Source organism: Hyaena hyaena, unplaced genomic scaffold, assembly GCF_003009895.1.
Source record: "Hyaena hyaena isolate Hyena2069 unplaced genomic scaffold, ASM300989v1 scaffold_30, whole genome shotgun sequence".
NCBI classification, from domain to species: Eukaryota; Metazoa; Chordata; class Mammalia; order Carnivora; family Hyaenidae; genus Hyaena; species Hyaena hyaena.
The window spans coordinates 2,561,434-2,586,110 of record NW_024080662.1 but is presented as its reverse complement, the minus strand read 5'-3'; the positions used below and the strand labels follow the sequence as shown (position 1 = coordinate 2,586,110).

Below are 24,677 nucleotides of genomic sequence, written 5' to 3'. Positions count from 1 at the left end.
TTCAAAGCAGATTCAATAAAGAAGGATATAAGGATGCCTGGATGGCACAGTTAGTAGAGCATGCAACTCTTGATCTCGAAATCATGAGTTCATCTTCCTACTGGGTGTAGAGATTATTTAAAAATAGTATCTTAAAAAGAAAAAAGATATATGCTATAATCCCTATAAAACCATGAAGAAAAAAATAGTTAAAAATCAAATAGGGAACTGTGAAAATCTATGTAACAGAAAACAGAATAGTGGATTTGCCAGAATATAGGAGGAAAATTTGGACTAACCCCAGTATATAAGGGGTTTCTTTTCAGAGGAATGGAAATTTTCTAGAATTAAGAAAGAGGTGATGATTGTACAACATAATGAAAATACTAAAAAAGCCACTGGAGTAATTAAAATACACTCTAACCTGGTCAATTTTATACCATGTGAAAAACATCTCAATTAGAACTATGGTATATATATATATATTTATAGCATATGTATATATATATAAAAGAAACCACACAAGTTCTAAAATAAAAGAAAAACAGAGAAGCCAGAATAGAACATTAAAAGTAGTGGATTAAGGCAAAAGAAGAGGGAGAACAAGGGACAAATAGAAAAAAAAAAATCATAATGGAAGATTTAAGCCCAACCACATCAACCGTTCTGTTACATTTCAGTGGGCTTCATATTCTAATTAAAAACAGAAAATGTGGGAACATCTCGGTGGTTCAGTCAATCAATCAACCAATTCTTGATTTCAGCCCAGATCATGATCTCATGGTTCATGGGATAGAGCCTCACAATGGGCTCTGAGTGGACAGCACAGAGTCTGCTTGGGATTCTCTCCCTCTCTCCATGCCCCTCCCCCACTCGCTCTTTAGGCACGCATGCACCCGCTCTCTCTCAAAATAAGTTGAAAAAAAAATGTGGTGAGAACAGACTTCCAAAAAGTAATATTTTTTTAAAATGTGGTTTTTTAGGAGAATAAAAACAAGCCTCAAAAATATGCTGCTTAAAAGCAATATGCTTTTGAGGAACTTGATGGAGGAACAAGGGGGAGAAGAAGGGCGGAAATGGTGGGGGAAAAGAAGAGAGGCAAACCATGAGAGACTCTTGAATGCTGACAAAAACTGAGGACTGATGGATGTGGGGGGGAGGGGGGATGGGCATGGAGGAGGGCACTTTGGGGATGAGCACTGAGTGTTATGTGGAAACTAATTTGACAATAAACTATTTGTAAAAAATAAATAAATAAAAACCAAAAAAAAAAAAAAAAGCAATATGCTTTACATAATCAAAGTGAAACTAACAGGATGCAAGAGAGATGTAAGTTAGAAATCTAAAGTGTAAGAACAGGGATCCCTGGGTGGCTCAGTCGGTTAAGCATCTGACTCTTGATTTAGGTTCAGGTCATGAGCTCACAGTGAGATGAAGCCCCATATAGGGCTCATAGCATAGGCAGTGCCTGTAAGCAGGCACTGTCAGTACGAGCCTGCTTTGGTTTCTCTCTCTCCATTTCTCTCTGCCCCTTCCCTCTAGCCCTCTCTGCCATGTGTACATGGGGAAGGGGCAGAGAGAAATAAAAACAAACTTTAAAAAATAAAAAATAAAGTGTAAGAACACAGCTGTGTAATTTACAGACCTGCTGTACTAGAGTTACGTACATGAGGACTAATTTAAAAAAATGTAGAAATAAAAAAGAGTGTGGTATGATGAGGCTGTATTATTAGCAGAGAACCCGACCTTCAAGACAAGCACTACTATGGCATCAAGAGACACACAACACGAGTCAGTTCATCAGGAGGACATGATGGTGCTAAATGTATATGCCCTTAAACAGCAGAGCTTCAAAGTACTTGAAAATACATAAAAGAAAGAAAATACACAGGCATCAAAGACAAAAACAGACAAACCCACAAATACAGTTAACTAACATCCTTCTCTTAATAACTGACTGAAACAGGTTAAAATGTACATGGATAAGTACTCCACCTTCTCATATGTAGATTGATTCTACTAGGATTTAAGAACCATTAATTTTAAGGCATAGCTAAATTTACAGAATTCTTTAGTCACAGTGTTTTTCTCAGTAAGTAGCAATGTACACGAAAAGATTAGGCAAAAGGTAATTTCATAAACATTTTGACTTTGAAAGTTGGTAACTAGGGACACAGCAAGAAAGGATTCATTCTGAAGCACTGCTAAGAATGATTAAATCACATCTAATACTCTGATATTCTAGGCAGAAAAATACAAACCATTTTTTGGAAGTACCACTTCCTCTATGTTGGGTACTGGTGTTGGGTCCTCCATGTCCTTGGTAAGATCTTCTTGCTCATCTTCCTCTTTCTGACTTCTGCGCTTCCCATAAAGACTAGCTTGGCTAAAACACATAGGGTATATAAATAAGAATGACTATAGCTACTCATAGCAATTTCAAAGGCTTTAACCTCATTGTTACCACCTAGGCTCAGAATTGCTTTAAAAGACAAATAGAAATTTTAAAAAAAATTAGGTACATTCCTAAATTACATCTAACCAGCCAAAAGGAAAATAAAGGTTATTGGGTGCCAGAAATGGGCACAGAAATCCCACAATACAAATTGCAGATAGTAACCTAAAGGTTTTAAATTAGTATAATAAAAGAACATCTGCTAAGGAAATATGGCACGTATTTTATCTCACATCATAAACAATCACTTACATAAGAAATTTTCTCAAAGATATGTACAACTGTATTTTCCTGGTTCTTTGTATCATCCAATATCAGGAACTGCAATTTAGGATGGTACTAATTTTTTTTTAATTGCTATTGCTCTTTCTTTAGTTTATTTTAAAACTAATATTTTCCAGAAAGCAGATTAGGGTTCAAATACTAATGGAATGACTGAGGGATTACACAGGATACAAGACAGAAATTATCATCTACCTCCTATAATGATATGTACCAACACAGAGAAATTAATAAAAGTTCAAGAAAATAAAAAGTGAATCAGGATTGAAGGGATACTAAAGCTAACGAGAACTATAACAACTCACCAAAAAGTATGCAATGTTTCAGAATGATGAATGAAGACATAAAGGTGTTAAGATAAGAAACAACCTGCCTGGGAAGGAACAGGCAGGAACCCTGAGCACACTGACAATAGAGAAGCAGGGGACAAAGAGGTGACAGAAACACACAGTGGGGCAGCCCGAGTCCTCAAACTGCTGAGAGTGAGCAAAGTTCTCTTCTAAGCGGGAAAAAATACTGAAATAGATAACAATCAGGTATACAGGCAAATTTTTTTTTAATTTTTAACAAAAAATCCGTGGCAATTGTTTAGAAGTATATGAACCTAAAGGTGGCAAGGAATTAAGTATGTAAAAAAAAGGAAGAAAAGACACAAGAAAGATCAATAAAACAAACATTAGAAAAATAAATGTCAGTGTTTTTTCGTTAAAGGGAATTTATAATGAAACTCAAATGCATGTTCACAAGGGGACAGATGTATTCAGGTCAAGGGCATGCAAAACTGAGTTGGGGGCTTAATTTGGTGGGCTTTACACTCAGGAGAGGATCAATGCCATCACTGTGAGCCTTCTAGACACCATGTCTTGGTTTGGTGACCACTGGTGTCCTGGCACTGAATCTCAGCCTTGAAGTGGGAAGAAGCATACATCGATTTCAGGTCCAGGAATACCCGGCAAAGTTGTGTGGCTTTCTTCACACGGTTAGCAGGGAGTTCTGAATTCTCTGCACATCAACCATAAGGTTCAGATTAGATATTTACGTAATGAAGTTACTCTCATAATAGCTAAAGAAAAATCTACTTTTGTGGGGTTTTTTATATCACAGTATATTTTACAAAATAACAAAACGTAGAGCTTTTTAACATCTCTAAAAGCTTCTATGCATAGTTAATAATGGTTCAGATAACCCTACCCTTCAAGAAATAACATGATTTTCGTGGATTCGAGCCCCGCAGGCTCTGTGCTGACAGCTAGCTCAGAGCCTGGAGCCTGTTTCAGATTCTGTGTCTCCCTCTCTCTCTGACCCTCTCCTACTCACGCTGTCTCTCTCTCTCAGAAATAAATAAAACATTAAAAAAAAAACAACAACAATGATTTAAGGCATGTTCTGGGCATAAAAAAAAGCTAACTCAGCTACAGAGTCAGTAAAAGGAAGTTAATGGAGAAAAGATACAAAATAGATCTTTACAGTCAACAGCCAGAAATGTTAACAAATTTACAGTCACATGAAAGCATCCATTTTGCAAGCTGTCATTTTCTAAGACTACAATATTTTGAGCTAGACAAGACTGAAATTAATTATCTACTTAATATATAAATGTTAAGTAAATCTGCCATTTATTAATTATCTATTTCAAACCAGACGCTGTACAGGGGCTTTCAAGTCTCACTTAATCCCCAAATCAACTTATTCAATAGAAACTAAAATCCCCATGCAAGCAAGATTCACTAAGCACAAATGCAAATGCCCTGAACAAGGCACTACGCTGAACATGAAAGAGACATAGGTTCATTTCCTCTAGGAGTCATTCTAATCACAAATGACTATTTGTGATAAATTGATAAAATGACAGACACTAATTTCTTAGTAAAATTAATGAATATACAATTTCTTAAATGGTGAATATAATTTCTTAAATTCCTTACCAGCCACATTGCTCAATATATAATTAGATACAGAAAAAAGACTGTATTCAAGGTACCTTCGTATAAATGAAGACACCACCAGATGGCTATCTTACAAAGGGAAAGGAAGAGAGGGGAAAAAAAGGAAAGAAAGACGAAGAGCCAAACAATCTACCCTCAGACCTTGCTAACGGTGATAGAATTTAGCTGAAAGGATACAGGAACAGGAAGCTGAGCAACTAGCTTTGAATCCTGACTCTAAGCAAAAATTCTCTATGTGACCTTGGAATAGTCACCTGTCTACCATGAACCTCAATCCCTGCTTAAGATAAAGATGTTTAGGATACTTCAAAGATCCCTTTCAGTTTTAAGATTCTGTAAATGGTTTCCACCCTCACTAAGCTATGAACCAAAGCTCCAGTCCAGAAGCCCAAGGTTTATCGCCTTCCCACAGCTAGCCCAGAGAGAGAAAAATAGTTTCTCTCAGAATTTGATCATGGAATTGGAGTGGCTATATTTTAAATACAAATTAGAGGGCCTCCTGGGTGGCTTAGTCGGTTAAGCGTCCGACTTTCGCTTAGGTCATGATCTCACGGTTCGTGGTTTCGAGCCCCGCGTCGGGCTCTGTGCTGACTGCCAGCTCAGAGCCTGGGGCCTGTTTCAGAGTCTGTGACTCCCTCTCTCTCTGACCCTCCCCTGCTCACGCTGTCTCTCTCTCCTAAAAATAAATAAAACACTAAAAATAAATAAATAAATACAAATTAGATATCATAGTATGTCTTCTTTAACTTAATATAAAGTTAAACGTAGAAGATGCGGTTTATCTATACCATGGAATACTACATGGCAATGAGAAAGAATGAAATCTGGCCATGTGTAGCAACATGGATGGACCTTGAGGGTGTTATGCTGAGCGAAATAAGTCAGGCAGAGAAGGACAAATATCATATGTTTGCACGTATAGGAGGATTAGGAGGAACTTGACGGAGGAACAAGGGGGAGAAGAAGGGCGGAAATGGTGGGGGAAAGGGAGAGAGGCAAACCATGAGAGACTCTTGAATGCTGACAAAAACTGAGGACTGATGGATGTGGGGGGGAGGAGGGATGGGCATGGAGGAGGGCACTTGTGGGGATGAGCACTGAGTGCTATGTGGAAACTAATTTGACAATAAACTATTTGTAAAAAAAAAAAAAAAGTTAAACGAGTTGAGTGACAGTGTGTGTGTGTGTGTGAGTGAGAGAGAGAGAGAGAGAGAGAGAGAGAGAGAGGGAGGGAGGGAGGGAGGCAGACAGGGACGGGGAGAGAGAGATGCACTACTATTCAGCCATTAAAAAAAAAAAAGGAAATTCTGCTACTTGGGACACCATGTATGGACCTTGAGGCCACTTTGCTAAGTGAAATAACTGAGAAAAATAAATACCATATAATCTCTCTTACATGTGTAATCTAGAAAAATAAATTCATTGGTAGAGGAAATACACTGGTGTTGCCAAAGGTAGGGGGTGGGATGAATTGGTCAAAAGGTATAAACTTCCCATTATAAATAAATCCTGGGGGTGTAATATACAGTATAGTGACTGCAGTTAACACCGTATTACGTATTTGAAAGTTGCTAAGAAAGTAGCATCACGAGAAAAAAAATTCTAACTATGTGTGGTGTTGCATGTTAATTAGACTTACTACGATTATGTCACTGTAGAGATTACCTTGAACACAAGGTGCCTTAGTATAAATACAGCGTAAGATGGCCATCAGGTAACAGCTGACAAGATGAGCTGTCAAAGCAAATATTTCCACCAAGTCAGCCAACTTCCTTTGAGCAAAACTTCTAGTATAAATGTAAAAATCTGGAACATCCTTTAGAGTTTGTTTTAATACCTTCTGAATCATGCTGCAGTTCTTACCCTTTCTTTCCACTTTTCTTCCGGGATTCTGTGGGTGTAGGAGGCGGAGGGGAAGGCGAATGTTTCCTCTTTCGAGCATTAGCCGATGCTTTTCTATCTCTTCTCTCTGGACTTCTGACTGGCTAGGAAGAAGTAAATGGAAATAAATATCAGCCACCCTTTGTGACTCCTCAGTGTCTACAAACCTTTGCCCAAGATGAGTTTTCACAAGAATAACACCAAATAGACTAGCTCAGAGCCACTGAAAGGAACATCATTAAGAGTCCTGGACCACCGATAGTCAAGACTTTCTCTGACCTTCCAGGTGATGCACCACCAACGGAAATATCAGAACCATCCCCCAAGTATTCAAACTATGCCATGAAACAGACACGCTCAAATCCTGCACAACTAAAATCTGTTCCTGTTCACAGTGTTTCAGACGGGAAAAACACTTTCAACTACTGAAGAAGATGAAACATCTGCTATTAAATTAATGATAATACAAACACTGGTGAATAAACTTGTGGAAATGTATCTGAAACCGCTCCTGACACATCAGTAAAAGGAATATGAGAAAATTTTATAACATAAAAGATGTTAAATAAGATTGTAATTTATGATTTAAAAGTAATCTATAGAAGTAGAAATATCTCTATTTGCAGCTGGAGCCGGCATGACCTCATACACAGACAACCCTAAGAAATCTACCAAAAACTGATCAGAACTAAAGAGCTCAGCAGTTGCAGAATACACAATCAATATACAAAATTCAACCATAGATGGTAACTATGGATTTAATAAAACAGACAATAAAGAATTAACACCTAGATAATCTAAAGTACTATACCTGAAGTACAAAAAATAAAAATTAAGAAAACACAGAAATTAAAACATCAATTAAACATTATCTCTGGTATCCTCATATTCCTTACCTACTTGCTTCCTTTCAGAAGCTCTGTAGCATCAAATTGGAAAACTGAGTCATCTTACATACCTCTACAGGGAGCTTTAGAGGAAATCTAAACTGCACACACTATACATTCAGTAAGTCTGAAGTTAAACATTTAAAGTGTTTTAATAATAAAATAATAAAATCTTAATAAAATAAAAATTTAATAATAAAATAATAAAAATTTTAAATTTTTATTTTTGAGAGCGAGGGAGAGACAGAGAGAGACACACACACACACACACAGAATCTGAAGCAGGCTCCAGGCTCTGAGCTGTTAGCACAGAGCCCAATTCAGGGCTCAAACCCACGAACTGCAAGGTCATGACCTGAGCTGAAGTCAGACCTTTAACCAACTGGGCTACCCAGGCACCCCTGAAGTTTAACTTTTTTAAGTTTTTAAAATTTATTTATTTTTGAGAGAGAAACAGAGAGAACACCAAGCAGGCTCCACACTGTCAGCACAGAGCCTGATGCAGGGCTCGAGCTGACGACCCATGAGAACATAAACTGAGCCAAAACCAAGAGCCAGATGTTTAACTGACTGAGCTACCAAGGCACCCCTGAAGTTAAATTTTTAAAAAGAGCTATTAATATTTTCTGTTTTTTAAGTTTAGATAAAGAAAGACAGCATGAGCAGGGGAAAGGGACAAAGGGAAACAGAGAAGATCTTAAGCAACTTCCATGCTCAGCACAGAGTCTGACACAGGGCCAGATCCCACGACCCTGGAATCATGACCTGAGCCAAAATCAAGGGTCAGATGCTCAACTGAAAGAGCCACCCAGGCACCCCTTAACATTTAAAAAAAATTTTTTTTAACTTTTATTTTATTTTTGAGAGGAAGAGCACAAGCACGGTAGGGGCAGAGAGAGGAGGAGACAGAATCTAAGGCAGGTCCCAGGGTCTGAGCTGTCAGCACAGAGACTGACATGGGACTTGAACCCACGGACCATGAGATCATGACCTCAGCCAAAGTTGGACACTTAACTGACTGAGCCACCCAGGTGCCCCCTTAACACGTTAAGTAGACGACATGTCCAATGTGGGGCTTGAACTCATGACCCCAAGATCAAGAGTCATGTGCTCTACCAACAGGGTCAGCCTGGTGCCCACCCCTAAAAACATGCATTAAATACATTTTTATAGAATAACCCTAAAAATAAGTGAATAAATAAACCATCTAAATCTGAATAGAAATGGCTATGGACAGACCTGTTTAATAATGTGATAAAGAAATTAAATATTCCTAATGACAAAAAAGATATGGTTAGAAATACATTAAAGGAAAACAAATATGTAAGTATATTGGGGGGGGGGGAGGCTAAATGAAAAATAAAATTTAAGTCAAATTCCAAAGCAAATAATGACAAATTATAAATAAAAGGATATGAAAAAGACCCAGTTTCTTTTTTTCTTTTAAGTAGGCCTCATGCCCAATGCAGAGCCGAACATGGGTCTTGAACTCCCGACCATGAGATCCAGACCTGATCTGAGATCAAGCATCAGACATTTAAATGACTCAGCCATCCAGACACCTCTAAAATGACCCACTTTTAAAATAATTTTTCTTATAAAATAAAAAAATACACACAGTGTGACGAATAATTTTAGTAAGAAAGTCTCAGGGCTGAAAAGAGATATGAAAAAAACTACATTCTAAGTGAGCAGTTGAAGTATTTCTGTCTCAATTTTTCAAAGAACTAAAATACAAAACAAAAAGCAGAAACTTTATGCATCCCCAGTAAAACGAATGAGAGTCTTACGTAGTGGGTCATTAATCAACAGACCAACACATCCAAATCTTCTCAGAACCCTCTACCTCTTGGGCCACATCTACCTCCCAAGTAGTAGCTTCTCAAGAATCATGAATAAATATTAGGTGGTTGGGCTTCTTAAAAGATTAAAGAGTAATAAATGTCACATCCTCCCACCTTAAAAAAGGGCTGAACCATACTTTTGAGACCTTGGAGGCTTATACTTTGTGCTAACTACTGTGTGTGTACATGGTAACAAAGCTAAAAACTACTATGACAAAATCAATTTTTCCTTAAAAAATCAACACATAAATTAACCCGTGATAATATCTGGTTCACAAAATTAAAACTCAGATCTAGAAAGGAAAATCAACTATACTAGGGGTGCCTGGCTGCCTCAGTTGGTAGAGCATACGTCTCCTGACCTTGGGGTTAAGTTCGAGCCCTGTGCTGGGTGTAGAGATTACATAGAAAATCAGCAGGAACACTGCCACACTGCATGCATCACTTGAAAGCTCAATGACCCTTTGAGATTTCCATGCCCCTTTCATGGGAATGCCAGCTCCTGAGACAACTGTATGGCCATATATTAACTTTTATATATACCTGATGCACCTTGGGATGTATGTGAGAGTTTATTACTGAAAATGTAGCAACAATGAGCCCCAGAGAGAAGAAACAGCTAAAGGGAAAAAAACAAAACAAAACAAAAAAAAAACGGTACCAAACCAAATACCTCTTCATTCTTTGTTGAAATTCGCTGACGAAAACTCACAGGCTTCCTGTTCTCATCCACCTCATAATCCTCCTCATTCATCCATTCATTGAAAACATCAGTATCCAAAATCCATCTTGCATGAACCTAAAACCACAATGAAGCATGTGTATCTATATAAATAATAAATCACTATAGTTTTTATAAAGTATTCAAAATAAAAGCTGACTTCTTATTCTCGAAGCCTCAGTTGCATAAAAGTTTAAAAACTTGAGACTATTAAAGACCTGTGAATGGCAACTTACTATTCCTAATTTTTATTTCATGTTAGTGAGTATAGTAAAAAAGCATCAGTAGTTTTGCATAGGCTGAGGTTTTTTTTAATTTTTAATGTTTATTTTTGAGAGACCGAGAGATACAGACAGAGGGGGAGGGGCAGAGAGAGAGACTGGAACACAGAATTGGAAAGAAGGCTCCAGGCTCAGAGCTCTCAGCACAGAGCCCAACCAGGGCTCAAACTCATGAGCCATGATATCATGAAGAGAACCGAAGTCGGATGCTTAACCTACTGAGCCACCCAGGCAACCATAGACTGAAGTTTTGATGACTAAGACCCTTATGTTTGATAATCATGTCATTTTTCTTTATTTCAGCTTTATTCAGTTATAACTGAAAAATAAAACTGTAAGATATTCAAGGTGTACGTCATGGTGATTTGATATGCATACACACTGAGAAAGCATCCTCCCATCTATTAATTAACACATCTATCACCTTTCATACTTATCTGCCTTCTGTATGAGAACATTTAAGTTCTATTCTCTCAGCAAATTTCAACTATACAATAGTGTCGTCCACTATAGTCACCATGTTTTACGTTAGAACTTCAGACAATTCTCCTAACTATAAGTTCATGCCCTTTTACCAACTGCTCTCTACTTCACCCTGTAGCCCCCACTACCCAACCTAGTCACTGGCAACAATTTCTCTACTCTGTTTCTAGGGCTTTTTTTCCCCCTTGAAGATTCCATATAAAAGCACTATCATGCGGTATTTATTGTTCTCCATTTGGCTTATTTCACTAATCATGTCATCTTTATCTTGATGAAAACCACTGATAAAAATTCAACTGCAATAGGCCAAAGCTAGCCACTGCTATAGGCATGTAGGATGTTTCTAGATTTATGCATTCAACAAAAATCTAAGGAATGATGAAAGAGAACATCTGCACAACATCAAGTACACAGGTGCTTTCTGAAGACCTTTCAGGAAGAGCCAAAGTTGGGGAGTGGGGCGCACCTGGGTGGCTCAGTTGGTTAATCGTCCGACTTTGGCTCAAGTCATGATTTCATGGTTCGTGGTTTCGAGCCCCGCATCAGGCTCTGTGCTGACAGCTAGCTCAGAGCCTAGAGCCTACTTCAGATTCTGTATCTCCCTCTTTCTGACCCTACCCTGCTCATGCTGTCTCTCTCTCAGAAATAAAAAACATTAAAAAAAAAAAAAAAAGGGGGGGCGCCTGGGTGGCTTAGTCGGTTTAGCGTCTGACTTTTGCTTTGGTCATGATCTTTCGGTTCTTGGGTTCTTGCCCCGCGTCTGGCTCTGTGCTGGCTGCCAGCTCAGAGCCTGGAGCCTGTTTCAGTCTGTGACTCCCTCTCTCTCTGACCCTCCCCTGCTCACTCTCTCTCTCTAGAAATAAATAAAAAAAAAACCTTTAAACAAAAAAAAAGTTGAGGAGTGGGTGGAGAAGTGAAAATCAGATTCGGGATTCTCCCAAGCCCTTTACATGGCAACTTCTTTTGTTTTGTTAATGTTTCTGAGTAAGAATTAATAAAATGATGGGTTCTCTGAATGTTGTATAGATACAGATATTTAAACCACAGATCTAGCTTATACAATATTCCTATCATCCAATACAATCTCTCAAAGGGAGTACAATGAAATTCAGGACTAGACAATTCTTCCCTGTGTAAACAAATACAAAATAATTTCAGCACCAAAATAATTAAATAGTGAGTTACTGACCACTGAAAAATGAGAACTCCATAAATCCATACTGGTAACAAATAAGGGGAGAGGAAGGGCTCTTGCTTATAGAACTCTGAAAGCCAAATGGTTAATGTGGAGGAAGGGCTGGAATGGAAAATCATCACTGTGCGATCATCAAAGAAAAGATTGGCTCAGGCAAGAATTTCAAGTGGATGCTAAATCTGGAGACGAATGCAAGATTTTGATGAGAATCAGGATATCTGTTTGGTCTCAAAGAATCTCTTACAGATTGCTTATAAATTGCAAGTGAAAAAAAAAAGGAACTATACAGTAGATCCATTACAGCACACCTTAACTGGGTGATTAGCATCACCAACCAGGAGCGGATGAACAGGACATGCCTCTCAATATGCGGCCCTGAGAAGGACACAACATCACTTACCCAATACTCTGATTTAACCATTAAAAAAAGATCACAAATTCCAAATGAGAAATGTTCCTTTCAAATTCAAAAATGTCTTAAGAGGCAAGGAAATGCCAGAGTAATGTTTCAGGTTAAAGGAAACTGAAGAGACAGGATATTTGACTGTAACAAGCTGATATTAAACAGTATTCTGTAACAGAAAAAAATGCTACAAAAAACATTATTGGGTCAAGTGATGAAACTGGAAAACAGACAGTAATGTACTGTATCAACATTAAATTTTACTGAATTTGACAACTGCAATGTGCTTATGTAGGAGAATCTCGTATTCTTAGGAAAGACCAACTTATGCTTTAAAGGCCTGTGATATATGCATCTTTATCTCAAAAGGTTATGAATAAAAAATATATACATAAAAACACACAGAGGGGAAGTGATAGGTCCAATGGGAGTACAATGTGAACAAGAGGCCAATCTGGATAAGCGGTGTATGCCACCTATTATTCTTATTCTTACTTTTTAAGTGTGAAGACATTTCCAAATAAAAGAGTTTCAAAATAGACTTTGTTAATCCCATTTTCCTCATATGAAATCTAAAGCTCTGGGGCACCTGGGTGGCTTAGTCGGTTAAGCGTCCAACTTTTGCTTAGGTCATGATCTCACGGTTCGTGGGTTCGAGCCCCACGTCGGGCTCTGTGCTAACTACCAGCTCAGAGATTGGAGCCTGTTCAGTCTGTGACTCCCTCTCTCTCTGACCCTCCCCTGCTCACTCTTTCTCTCTCCTAGAAATAATAAATAAATAAATAAATAAATAAATAAAGAAATCTAAAGCTCTAAGTCTTTCTGAAGGCCTCACAACTCAAACTAGGTTGAATCAGGTATAACATCCAATACTTTGATTTAATTTAAGTGTTCAGTATACTACATAAAACAGCCAATAAAAACTATGTATAATTTCACTTCTCATGGAAAGGATCAGATCTCCTGCAAAAATAACTGATTCCAGGACTGGGATATAGAATTGCAAAAAAGAGGTTGGAAGTATTTTGTCTCAGAAACAGGAAATGTGCAAAATGAATCAAGTTAATACCAAAAGGTCACAGGAGTCGGCTTAAAGGAGTCCCCACTGACTAAATTCTGGACCATTCATCAGAGGGCAGAATAGCGATAATGTCACTGTTCCATGAGCACGTACTGAGACTACAGATACATGTAGAGGGAAAAAAGAAAGCTCATTCCCAGTGCAAAATGTCAATAACAAGCACAGACAGAATGGAGTGAGAAAACCACTAGTAATAACAAATTCAGTCAGGTAGGAATTACTTATGAAAGGGTCAGCAAGTGCTCGCTTCGGCAGCACATATACTAAAATTGGAACGATACAGAGAAGATTAGCATGGCCCCTGCGCAAGGATGAAACGCAAATTCGTGAAGCCTTCCATATTTTAAAAAAAAAAAAAAAAGAAAGAAAGGGTCAGCAAACTTTGGTATACAAATTTGATGAAGAAAAGGATATTTATATAATCTCAAAGTATTCCTGTATACTTTTAATTTCAATAAGAAAACTGATAATGTTACAGTGGGAAAACCGGGCACTTAGCAAAACAATCAGTCATAATGGGAAAAACTGAAATACATGCCGTCTGATGTGACACTCTGATAACAGAATACCACTTAAGTAGTTCTGCAGCCAAAAATGCATAGCCTGAATATAATAATGAGGAAATATCCACATAAATTCAGATTCAGACATTCTAAAAAAAAAACACACACACAAATCTAGCTTATATACTTCAAAACTGCTAGTGTCGTGGAAGAAAAAGGTTAAAACTTCCACATTAAAGTAGACTAAAAAGATCTAACAACTACTTGCAGTGTGTGATCCTGAACTGGATCCTGGATGAGGGAAGAGACTCAGTGTAGCACTCTATCAATGGGACATTTGGTGCAAATGAAATATGGACTCTGTATCAGGTATTAATATTGCTTTAAAAATTAATATCCTACATGATGAACAAGTGAATCTGATAGAAGAGCATAAAGCAGCACTTTGTTTTATATTATTCTTGCAACTTTCAGAATTACTTCCGTGTTAAAAGCCAAAAAAATGGGGCGCCTGGGTAGCTCAACTGGTTAAGCATCCAACTTCAGCTCAGGTTATGATCTCACAGTTCATAAGTTTGAGCCTCGCATTGGGCTCTCTGCTGTCAGTGCGACCCCACTTCAGATCCTCTATCTCTCTCTCTCTCTAAGCCTCTCTCTTAAAAATAAATATTCTTGGGGCGCCTGGGTGGCTTAGTCGGTTAAGCGTCCGACTTTCGCTTTGGTTATGATCTTTTGGTTCTTGGGTTTGAGCCCTGCTTTGGGCTCTGTGCTGACTGCCAGCTCAGAGCCTGGAGCCTGTTTCAGTCTGTGTCTCCCTCTCTCTCTGACCCTCCCCTGCTCATACTGTCTCTCTCTCTCCTAGAAATAAATAAAACATTAAAAAAATAAATAAATAAATAAATAAATATTCTTTTAAAAAGCCAAATTAAGAGTTGAGGGTGGATTACTACTATTACTATAGAAAGGACTATTATAATAAGAGCCATGCAGGCACGGCTTCCAGCCTCCCTAAATGACACCATCAATGTTCAAGTGTACTCCTCATGCGCCTCTCTCAACCGTCTCAAACCACAAGAATTGGACTCTGGGGTCTCCTCACTACTCCTCACTATTGCCTCGTGGCCACGGATATCTTAACAGGATGACAAGAAAGAAAGATCCTCATTCTGTATTTCCTTGAAACATAGTTACAGAAAAGAGCTGAGAAACGCTATTAAGTTACACAAGAATGTTTTTAAAAAGGGATCTTTCACCTTCCATGGCTTTTCCGGAATTGGGGGATCTTCAACTTCTGCATCAACATCATTACTATGGATCCAAGTATCATAGCTACAAAGGAAATGAGAAAAGGGAAAAACAGATTAGAATCCAAATTCACTCACTAAAAAGACTTTTAATCAAAACGTAAAAATATATTTTAGAAATATCATTAGGATCCAGTAATAGCAATATTTCATACATGTTTGTCTCTGCTATTCTGACAAAACTCTTCTGTAGAGGTCTATACTGATCTTGACACTGTTAAATCCAAAGTTCAAGCCTCAGTGCACAGAATTTCAATGTGTAGATCACTCTCTTCTCAAAGCTACTTCCCTCACTTGGCCTCTAAGGCAGCACTATCCTCTACTGGTCCTTCTAGCCACCAGCCTCTCCTCAGTCTTCACTGCCAGTTTCTCCTCTTCTCCCAAACCTCTTCAACACTGCAAAGTCCCAATTTTCAGTTTCTGAAACAATCCCCATCTTGTCTATTCATTCTCTTGATCTTATACAGCCCTGTGGCTTCAAATATATACTCATCTGCCCTCTTCCCTAAATGCCGGACTCATGAATTTAACTGCCAATTCTATGTCTCCCCTATATGTTTAGTAAGGCTTTCAAAACTAACATCAAAATTCAACACATAGTGCCATCCTGACCCCAATAATGTGCCCTAGTCAATCATATCCATCTCAGTAAATGTCAACTCTATCCTTCCAGTTGTTCTGGCCAAAATCTTTGGAGACAACCCTGACTTCACTCTCAATCATCTCCTACAATCCAATCATCAGCAACTTCTACAGTTCGTACCACCCTCAAAATATACCCAGTATCTATCTACTTCTCACCCTTCTACTTCTGCCCAAAGCCTGAGTCAATTTTTTACAAAGCAACCAAAGCGATCCTTTTGAAAATCAAGTCAGTCCACATTATCACTACTCAAAACCTTCCAAGGACTCCCACATAACTCAAAGGAAGAGTCAAAACCCTTGGAGTGGATTGCCAAGGCCTCATGATCTGGTCCTGTCTCCTATTGCTCTCTCCTCACTCATGTTATAATCAAGCCACACGGGCATTCGTGGGGTTCTTTTTTTTTTTTTTAATGTTTTTATTTATTTCTAGGAGAGAGAGAGGGAGATAGCGTGAGCAGGGGACGGTCAGAGAGAGAGGGAGTCACAGACTGAAACAGGCTCCAGGCTCTGAGCTGGCAGTCAGCACACAGCCTGATGCGGGGCACGAACCCACGAACCGCGAGATCATGACCTAAGCAAAAGTCAGACGTTTAACCGACTAAGCCACCCAGGCGCCCCTCGTGGGGTTCTTTAAAGATGCCAGGCAGTGGCCACTTCAAGCCCTTTACAGAGGCTCCTTGCTACCCAGGTATCATATGGCTCACCCCCCCATATCTTCACATCTCTGTGCTCAACAGTTTGCTCTTTCAATCACTCCTCCTACTCCTCCACAATTTTCAAATAAGCATAGAATTATCTACCAAATTGAAACTCTGTCAACACCACTATACTGGCCAAGAAATTATTGTAAAACCAAGCGAAACTTAAATGAAAATAAAACTGTGGTAACAAGCATGGCCTCCCTGTAGTTACTACTCAGAAGTTAGTTCAAAAGCACCCGGAACAAGCATAGTTCTACGAATCTATTCACGGCACTCTGGTAAGTTTTCCAGTAACACTTAAAACATGAACTGGAGAGAAAAGGTCCTTTGTCAAGTTATGAATTATACCAGGTAAAGATTACAATGATGAATCAGCAACTGATAACCTTACATTCGCTCAGTCTTGAGTACAAACGGTTATAAAGATAGAAGGGCACAAACTCCAGCAGATCACCCTCCCCAGGGTCCTTCATTCTACACTTTCAGTTATCCAGTCAATGTGATTGAAGGCAGATGGTCCTCCTGATCTCTCATCAGAAGGTTGACAGGAGCCTAAGACAACATCATGGTGCCTATGTCACTCACCTCATTTCATCTCATCACAAAGTCATTTTATGATCTCACATCATCACAAGAAGGGTGAATACCATACAGTAAGGTATTGAAATATATTTCATATAACTTTTGTCACAGCATATTGTTATAATTACTCCATTTTCTCATTAGTTACCGGTGTTAACCTGTCACTGTGCCTAATTTATGAATTAAACTTTATCATAGGTACATACATATAGGAAAAAATATAGCATACGTAAAGTCTGGTACTATCTCTGGTTTCAGATATCCACTGGGAGCCTTAAAACAAATCCCCTACAGATGAGGGTGACAGGGGGACTGCGATATAGTTAATAAAGAAAGTGAACAAGGCCCCTTGAGAAGACAAGACTTAAACTAGCTACTGTATCTTACCTGATACATAAAGAGAAAGTTTAGCAAACAGGCTAACATGTTTTTACTGTTATATATATAACGTGTCTTATAGTGTATTATTATAAAATTTATTTCAACTGTATACTTATGAAGCTTGTCATCGCAAATCTGAGTTTCCACCTAAATGTTTCAAAGGGCAAACTGGTTTCCTTAAGACTTCCTATACTCTTGAAAGGTTTAACAGTACCAAGGACTACTTGATGTCTCAAGACTAGAAATGTCTTATAATTTAATAATAATTTAAATATTATTAAAAACCTGTTAGTTCATTTAAAGTAATCAATTCTGGTTTAGAAGATGCTGATTAGCAAACTGACTTAATCTGGTTCTAATCAACTCAGCCTATATGAAAACTGTTCATATACTTCTCAAATTTTGAACATATCTAAAGACATTATTTCCTTCTTCAAAAATATCTTCACAAGTAAAATAAAGTTACTCAAACAGATTAACCTAAAAAGAGTGCATAACTAGTCAGTATGTGTCATTGTACATGTTCATTGAAGACAATGAAAAATATAAACCTATGCAATAGTCTTATTCCTTCCATAAACTGAAATGGACTCCGATCAACTCTAGATCTAACTACCAATTTAAAGGAGATACAGGGAACAGAAAAACATGTTCAAAAATGCCATAGTGAGGCTATAAAAAAACCCCACAGTGCGGTAAACTTTACAGGACAAAGAACCTGGTATCTTAAATAATACAATGCATGTGGTGAGGGGGTAGGGAAGACAAGAGAGAGAGCCTAGAATCTGAAAAATGTGTTTACAAATATATCAGTGAATCACAAAATGTGGCTGATTTCTACTTCCAAGAAATATCAATCTATAAATTAATCATAAGTATCACTTATATGACAACACTGACTGGATAGAGGACACTGTATTAAGGAATTCTGTTAAGTTTTTTATATTTGACAGTGATGTTACTTTACTATTATTTTGCGGTCTTGTTTTTTTTAGAAATGCATATTGAAATATTTACTATTAAAATGTTATATTTGGGATTTGCTTCCAATAATATGAGAAGGCTAAAAGTGGATGGGGGTATAGGTGAAGGAAGACTGGTCTGACATGAAAAACCCACAATGGACAGAATCTCCCACGAAATTCATGGAAGGTTATCCTTATTTGGAAGTATCCTAGGACCACCATTTTCATTAACACCATTAACATCTAGTACTTATTTATAATATTCTTTATACTTAGAAAATAAAACACACATCGCTTCTCGGCCTTTTGGCTAAGAGAAGTAAAAGTGAAATGGTTATGATTTCAAGTGAAACGGTTATGATTATCTCCAAGTAATAATAACACCAGGGAAATAAATTTCTGCCAAGAAGAAAAACTCTACTCTTTAGACATAAAATAATTCATTCTTTATAGTTTGGCATGGAGATTTTCTTTTTAAAAAACAAATAAAATTAAATAGTCATAAAATATTAGGGAGAAAAATTCGTTTCTTGATGTAAACAAATATAGACTGGCATTCTAATACCATGCTGAAGGGCTGTTTTGAAAATGCAACAAACTAAGATAAATAAAGCCAGCGACTTTGTTTTATTTTATCTTATTTTTTTTTTAAAGCCAGTGACTTTAAACTAAGTTCCAAAAATAAGAAAAGTAAGGCTCAAAAAATGAGATCAAGCACTGAAACAAAGTTGTCATTATTAAGTAAATCAAACTACTTATAAATAAGTCTGGCTTCCAGGGAGAAAAATCCGTCCCAGGTCTCAGGACATGTCAACATTACCTGTCTGGATAAAACCCCCAGTGTACCAACACCTGCTTATCTTTTCTCATCACTGGTCTCAACCATTCTTCTGAAAGAAAAAAAGAAAATACTTTAGTCAGGCTAACAAAATAAATGAATAAATTATTATTTTGACTACATTTCTAATTAGAATTTTTGGTTTGCTAATAAGCAAACTCCAAAAAAATCTTCCCATAATTGAACATTGTGCCTATCATATTAAAAGGAAGTTTTTCAGCCATGTATGCAGAAATATTATATTCTAGGCCTATTATCCATCATTCTTAGCAAATCCAATTGTCCATGCAGTAAAATACTCCCCTCCCATCCATCTGCCCGTTTGTCTCCAATTCCATCCAAATCATGAATGCTATATTCTTTACTGCCATATTTCCCATGTAAAACCTCTTCCTCTGAGGCTTTGCAATTACTGTACATGCTTCAAGGTGTTAAGTCATGCTTCATGTCCTTGATGAAAGTTCTACTACATGCTCTTCTTCCTCTAGATTCACTTCCTCTGGGATCCTATAGTGCTTCACACAGTGCTACAGCAAAGCTTTTACCAATAATATTTTTATTATTTTTAATCGCATTATACCTGTTAATTTAGCCTCCCATCAACAATTTAAACAATATGGTCACATTAAATATTTTTACTTCAAGTTTCCTTACCAAAGATAGGTGCAAATATATACAACAGGATGATTCTTACTGATTTTAATCATAGTTGGATTATATCTACATTTCAGTACTTGCATGTTTGTTTCTTTGGTAGTCTAAATGTAGCTTAGCAAACTTGCTTCTACTGCTCAGAGGGAACTAATAAAGTAAGCCCCTTGAAACCCAAGAAATAGCAAAATAGAAAAACTAAGTGAAACCAGCTAAGTAAAAGGGGCTTTACATTGCCAATTTCAGTAAGAAACAGACCCAGGTTCACTGACTAAAGGCATGAAAGGCCACATGCCTGTGTGTTTTATTTTATTTTAAGTAGGCTCCGCACTCAATGTGGGGCTCAAACTCACAATCCTGAGATCAAGAGTCACATCCTCTACCGACTGAGCCAGCCAGGTGTCCTATGCCTGTGTTCTTTTTCAAGCATTTTCAATTGCTTACCTTACTATCTTGAAAGAATGTGAATAGGAACAAATCAAGCCCTGTTCCTTAGCCTGCTATCCCAAAATGGCCAAGGAAAAAGTGAAGAGGAGGCCAGTGGGTCTTTCATAACTCACTATGTGGCAAGAAAATATACTTTTTTATTTATTATTATCTTTTTAATGTTTTATTTATTTCTGAGAGAGAGAGAGAGAGACAGCGTGAGCAGGGGAGGGTCAGAGAGAGAAGGAGATCCAGAATCTGAAGCAGGCTCCAGGCTCTGAGCTAGCTGTCAGCACAGAGCCCGATGCGGGACTCGAACCCATGAACCGTGAGATCATGACCTAAGCAAAAGTCGGATGCTTAACCAACTGAGCCACCCAGGCGCCCCTAAAATATACGGACTCTTAACTAGTAAGAGCTGCCCTTTAGAATACCAAATCTATCTTCAAAGGTTGTGCAGCTTTTAGAGATTAAGAAAAAATACCCATCTTTTTCACAAGTGACTTTGATAGAAAGACACTGTGGCACTGATTGCCTTTTGAAGTTTGCCTGGTAGCAGAAATAACTAAAGGTTAGAGATGTAAATCTACATTCTTCCCAGAGATGATTATAAGCCACACAAAACCAATAAAACAACCACAGTTTCATGAGTTAAAATTAGTGCAAACTGAGAACATACACATAACTCTCATAACTCAAAAATAAAGACATAGTCTAATTAAAAAATAAGCAAAGGATCAAATGAAACATTTCTCCAAAGAAGATCTAGCTACAAATGGCACAAAAACACATGAAAGACACTTCAGTCATTAACAATTAGGGAAATGCAAATCAAAATCACAAAGAGATACTGTCTGACACCCACTATGAAGACCAATATAAAAACAGAGCAAATAAAAAGTCTTGATGAGGATACAGAAAAATTAATGCTGATGAGACTATAAAATGGTATAGCTACCTTGGGAAACATGGTGGCAGTATCAGAAAATGTTTAATTCAGAGTGCCAATATGGCTCAGCAATTCAATTTCTAAGTATAAACACAAGAGAATTGGAACCATATGTCCCCACTATAACCTGTACATAAATTATCATAATGGTATTATTTGTAATTAAGTGTTCATAAGCTTACAAAATTGGCTAAACAAAATACAATGTAATTTAGTCATGAAAGGGAGTAACATATAGGAAGAAATGTCAGCAAAGTAGCATTAGAGATCTTGTTCCACTACAAACACACTGACTTAACACTGAAGCCTCCATGAGAACCCTAGGAACCAATTAACAGGTTGCAGTATCTCAGGCAGGCTCAAAGTCAAGAACAGCTACATTGCAACAGTAAGAAAAGCCATTTCATATCAACCACTGTAGCAATTTTCCCGAGCCAGCAGAGCTCAGCAGGATCAGGAGGAAAAACTGAGCTTGTAGCTCCTCCCTTGGACTGAAAAGAGTGAATATGTATCCAGTGTTCCAAATTATTAGGGAGGGGGCTATCTGAGAGCTTGGTATGTCTCACCTGACTTGGAGCACTAATGGAACAGATATGAAAAGAAAGCTAACTAAATAAGTTAATGTAGCACCAGAGAACCAGCCATGCCACAGAGAGGCTGGTTCAACTGCATGTGATCAGGAGAAATCACCCAGATCCCAACTTCTTCCTTGGTAGGAGGAGTAGAACATACATCCTATGTTCTGGCTTTTGAGAGGGCTGCCCAAGGGACAGGTTTCTGTCTCAAATGACTTAGAGTGTTAATGGGTAACTGGCATACTCTGGAAGCCTGGCCACCACCAAGATCAAAAGAGAGCTCAGTGGGGGCACAGGGGTGGCTCAGTCTGTTAGTTAAGTTTCTGATTCTTGATCTCACTTCAGATCTGGATCTCAGGGTCATGAGTTCAAGCTCCACATTGGGCTGCACGCTGGGTGTGGAGCCTAATTAAAAAAAGAATAAATGGGACGCCTGGGTGGCTCAGTTGGTTGAGTGTCTGGCTCTTAATTTTGGCTTAGGTCATGATCTCAAGGCTCATGAGACTGACCCCACATAGGGCTCAGCGTGGAGCCTGTCTGGGATTCTCTCTCCCTCCATCCTTCCTTGCCCCTCCCTTCCCTCCCTCTCTCTCTCAAAAAAAATAAACCATAAAAAAAAAAAAAAAAAAAAGGATTGTAACAGCTATGAACAATTAAACACCAACAAACTCTACAACCTACAAGAAACAGATAAATTCCTAGAAACCTACAACTGTCTAAGACTGAATCATCATCAAAAAGAAAATCTGAACAAACTGATGACTAGAGTAAGGAGATTAAATCAGTTATAGCTGAAAAAACCCCTACAAACAGAAGTCCCAGAACAGATGGCTTCACTACTGAATTCTACCAAACAAAGAAGATTTAATACCAATTATTTCCAAATTCTTCCAAAAAACAGGAGAGGAAGGAACACTTCCAAACTTATTTTACAAGGCTAGCATTTTTGAGATACCAAAACCAGACAAGGATGCCACAAGAAATATTACAGGACAATATCCCTGATTAACATAGATGCAAAAATTATCAAGAAAATATTAGCAAACCAAATTCAACAATACATTAAAAAGATCATACACCACAACCAATGGGTTTTTATTCCAGGGATGCAAGATACATAGTTCAATACCAGCAAGTCAATCAACATGATACACCACATTAACAAAATGAAGGACAAAAATCATATGATCACTTCAATAGATGTAGAAAAATCGTTTGAAAACGTTCCACATCCATCTAAGAATAAAAACTCTTGACAGAGTAGTACAGAGCAAACATAAACTCAACATAATAAAGGCCATATATGACAAGCCCAGAAGTAACATCATGCTCAATGGTAAAAAGTTCTCAGCTTTTCAAGATCAACAAGACAAGGATATTCACTTTCTTTTTTTTTTTTTTGTTTAATGTTTATTTTTGAGAGAGAGAGAGAGAGAGAGAGAGAGAGGGAGAGAATGAGAGGGGGAGAGGCAAGAGAGGGGGACAGAGACACAGGATCTGAAACAGGCTCCAAGCTTTGAGCTGTCACCATAGAGCTCAATGCAGGGCTCAAACTCAGCAACAGTGAGATCATGACCTGAGCCAAAGTTGGATGCTTAACCAACAGAGCCACCCACCTGCCCCCAATGATATCCACTTTCACTATTTTTATTCAACACGGTATTGGAAGTCCTAGCCAGAGTAATTAGTCAAGAAAAGGAAATAAAAGGCATCCAAATTGCAAAGGAAGAAGCAAAACTATCACCATTTGCAGAATTCATGATACTACATTTAGAAAATCCTAAGGAATCGGGGTGCCTGGGCGGCTCAGTTGATTAAGCATCCAACTTCGGCTCAGGTCATGATCTCATGGTCCATGAGTTCAAGCTCCACATCAGGATCTGTGCTGAAAGTTCAGAGCCTGGAGCCTGCTTCAGATTCTGTGTCTCCCTCTCTCTCTGCCCCTCCCCAGCGCATGCTCTGTCTCTCAAAAATAAATAAACGTTAAAATAAAAAAGAAAGAAAATCCTAAAGAATCTCCAAAAAAACTTTTAGAATAAATGAATTCAGTAAAGTTGCAAAATACTAAATCAAAATACAGAAATTAGTGTAATAGATTTAAAGAGACTCAATGCGGGGCGCTTGGGTGACTTAGTCGGTTAAGCATCCGACTTTCGCTTAGGTCATGATCTCACGGTTCGTGGGTTCGAGCCCCGCGTCGGGCTCTGTGCTGACGGCCAGCTCAGAGCCTGGAGCCTGTTTCAGAGTCTGTGACTCCCTCTCTCTCTGACCCTCCCCTGCTCACGCTTTCTCTCTCTCCTAGAAATAAATAAGACATTAAAAAAAATTAAAAAATAAATAAAAAATAAAGAGACTCAATGCAATATAAAAAAACATATTAAATAACTAAACAAAATTAGGAAAATGATGCATGAACAAAATAGAATATCAACAAAGTGATAGAAACTATAAAAAAAGACTCAAACAAAAATTCTGGAGTTAAAAAATAATAACCAAATTGAAAAATCCACTCAAGGGTTCAACATCAAATTTGACCAATCAGAAGAAAGAATCAGTGAACTCAAAGAATGCACATTTGAAATTCTGAGGTCAGAAGAATAGTTAAGAAAAAGAGTGAAGATAAGAAAGCCTAAGGGACAGGGGCGCCCGGGTGGCTTAGTCGGTTAAGTGTCCGACTTTCGCTTAGGTCATGATCTCGCGGTTCGTGGGTTCGAGCCCC

The 24,677-nt window shown here is 38.0% G+C and overlaps 1 protein-coding gene and 1 non-coding gene across 2 annotated transcripts in view; one reads left to right on the top strand and one right to left on the bottom strand.

Moving 5' to 3' along the window:
* SMARCC1 (SWI/SNF related, matrix associated, actin dependent regulator of chromatin subfamily c member 1) overlaps positions 1-24,677 on the bottom strand; it is a 183,385-nt gene that overhangs the window by 112,336 nt on the left and 46,372 nt on the right. Inside the window, exons 7-11 of the mRNA XM_039228159.1 lie at positions 19,340-19,409; positions 15,195-15,270; positions 9,948-10,073; positions 6,526-6,647; positions 2,241-2,365 (exon numbers count right to left, since the gene is read on the bottom strand). Of these exons, the coding sequence (XP_039084090.1) occupies positions 2,241-2,365; positions 6,526-6,647; positions 9,948-10,073; positions 15,195-15,270; positions 19,340-19,409 (519 nt within the window). The remainder of the gene's footprint in view (positions 1-2,240; positions 2,366-6,525; positions 6,648-9,947; positions 10,074-15,194; positions 15,271-19,339; positions 19,410-24,677) is intronic.
* LOC120229408 lies at positions 13,678-13,784 on the top strand. The gene has a single exon (XR_005527723.1). It is a non-coding gene; the product is annotated as a U6 spliceosomal RNA (small nuclear RNA).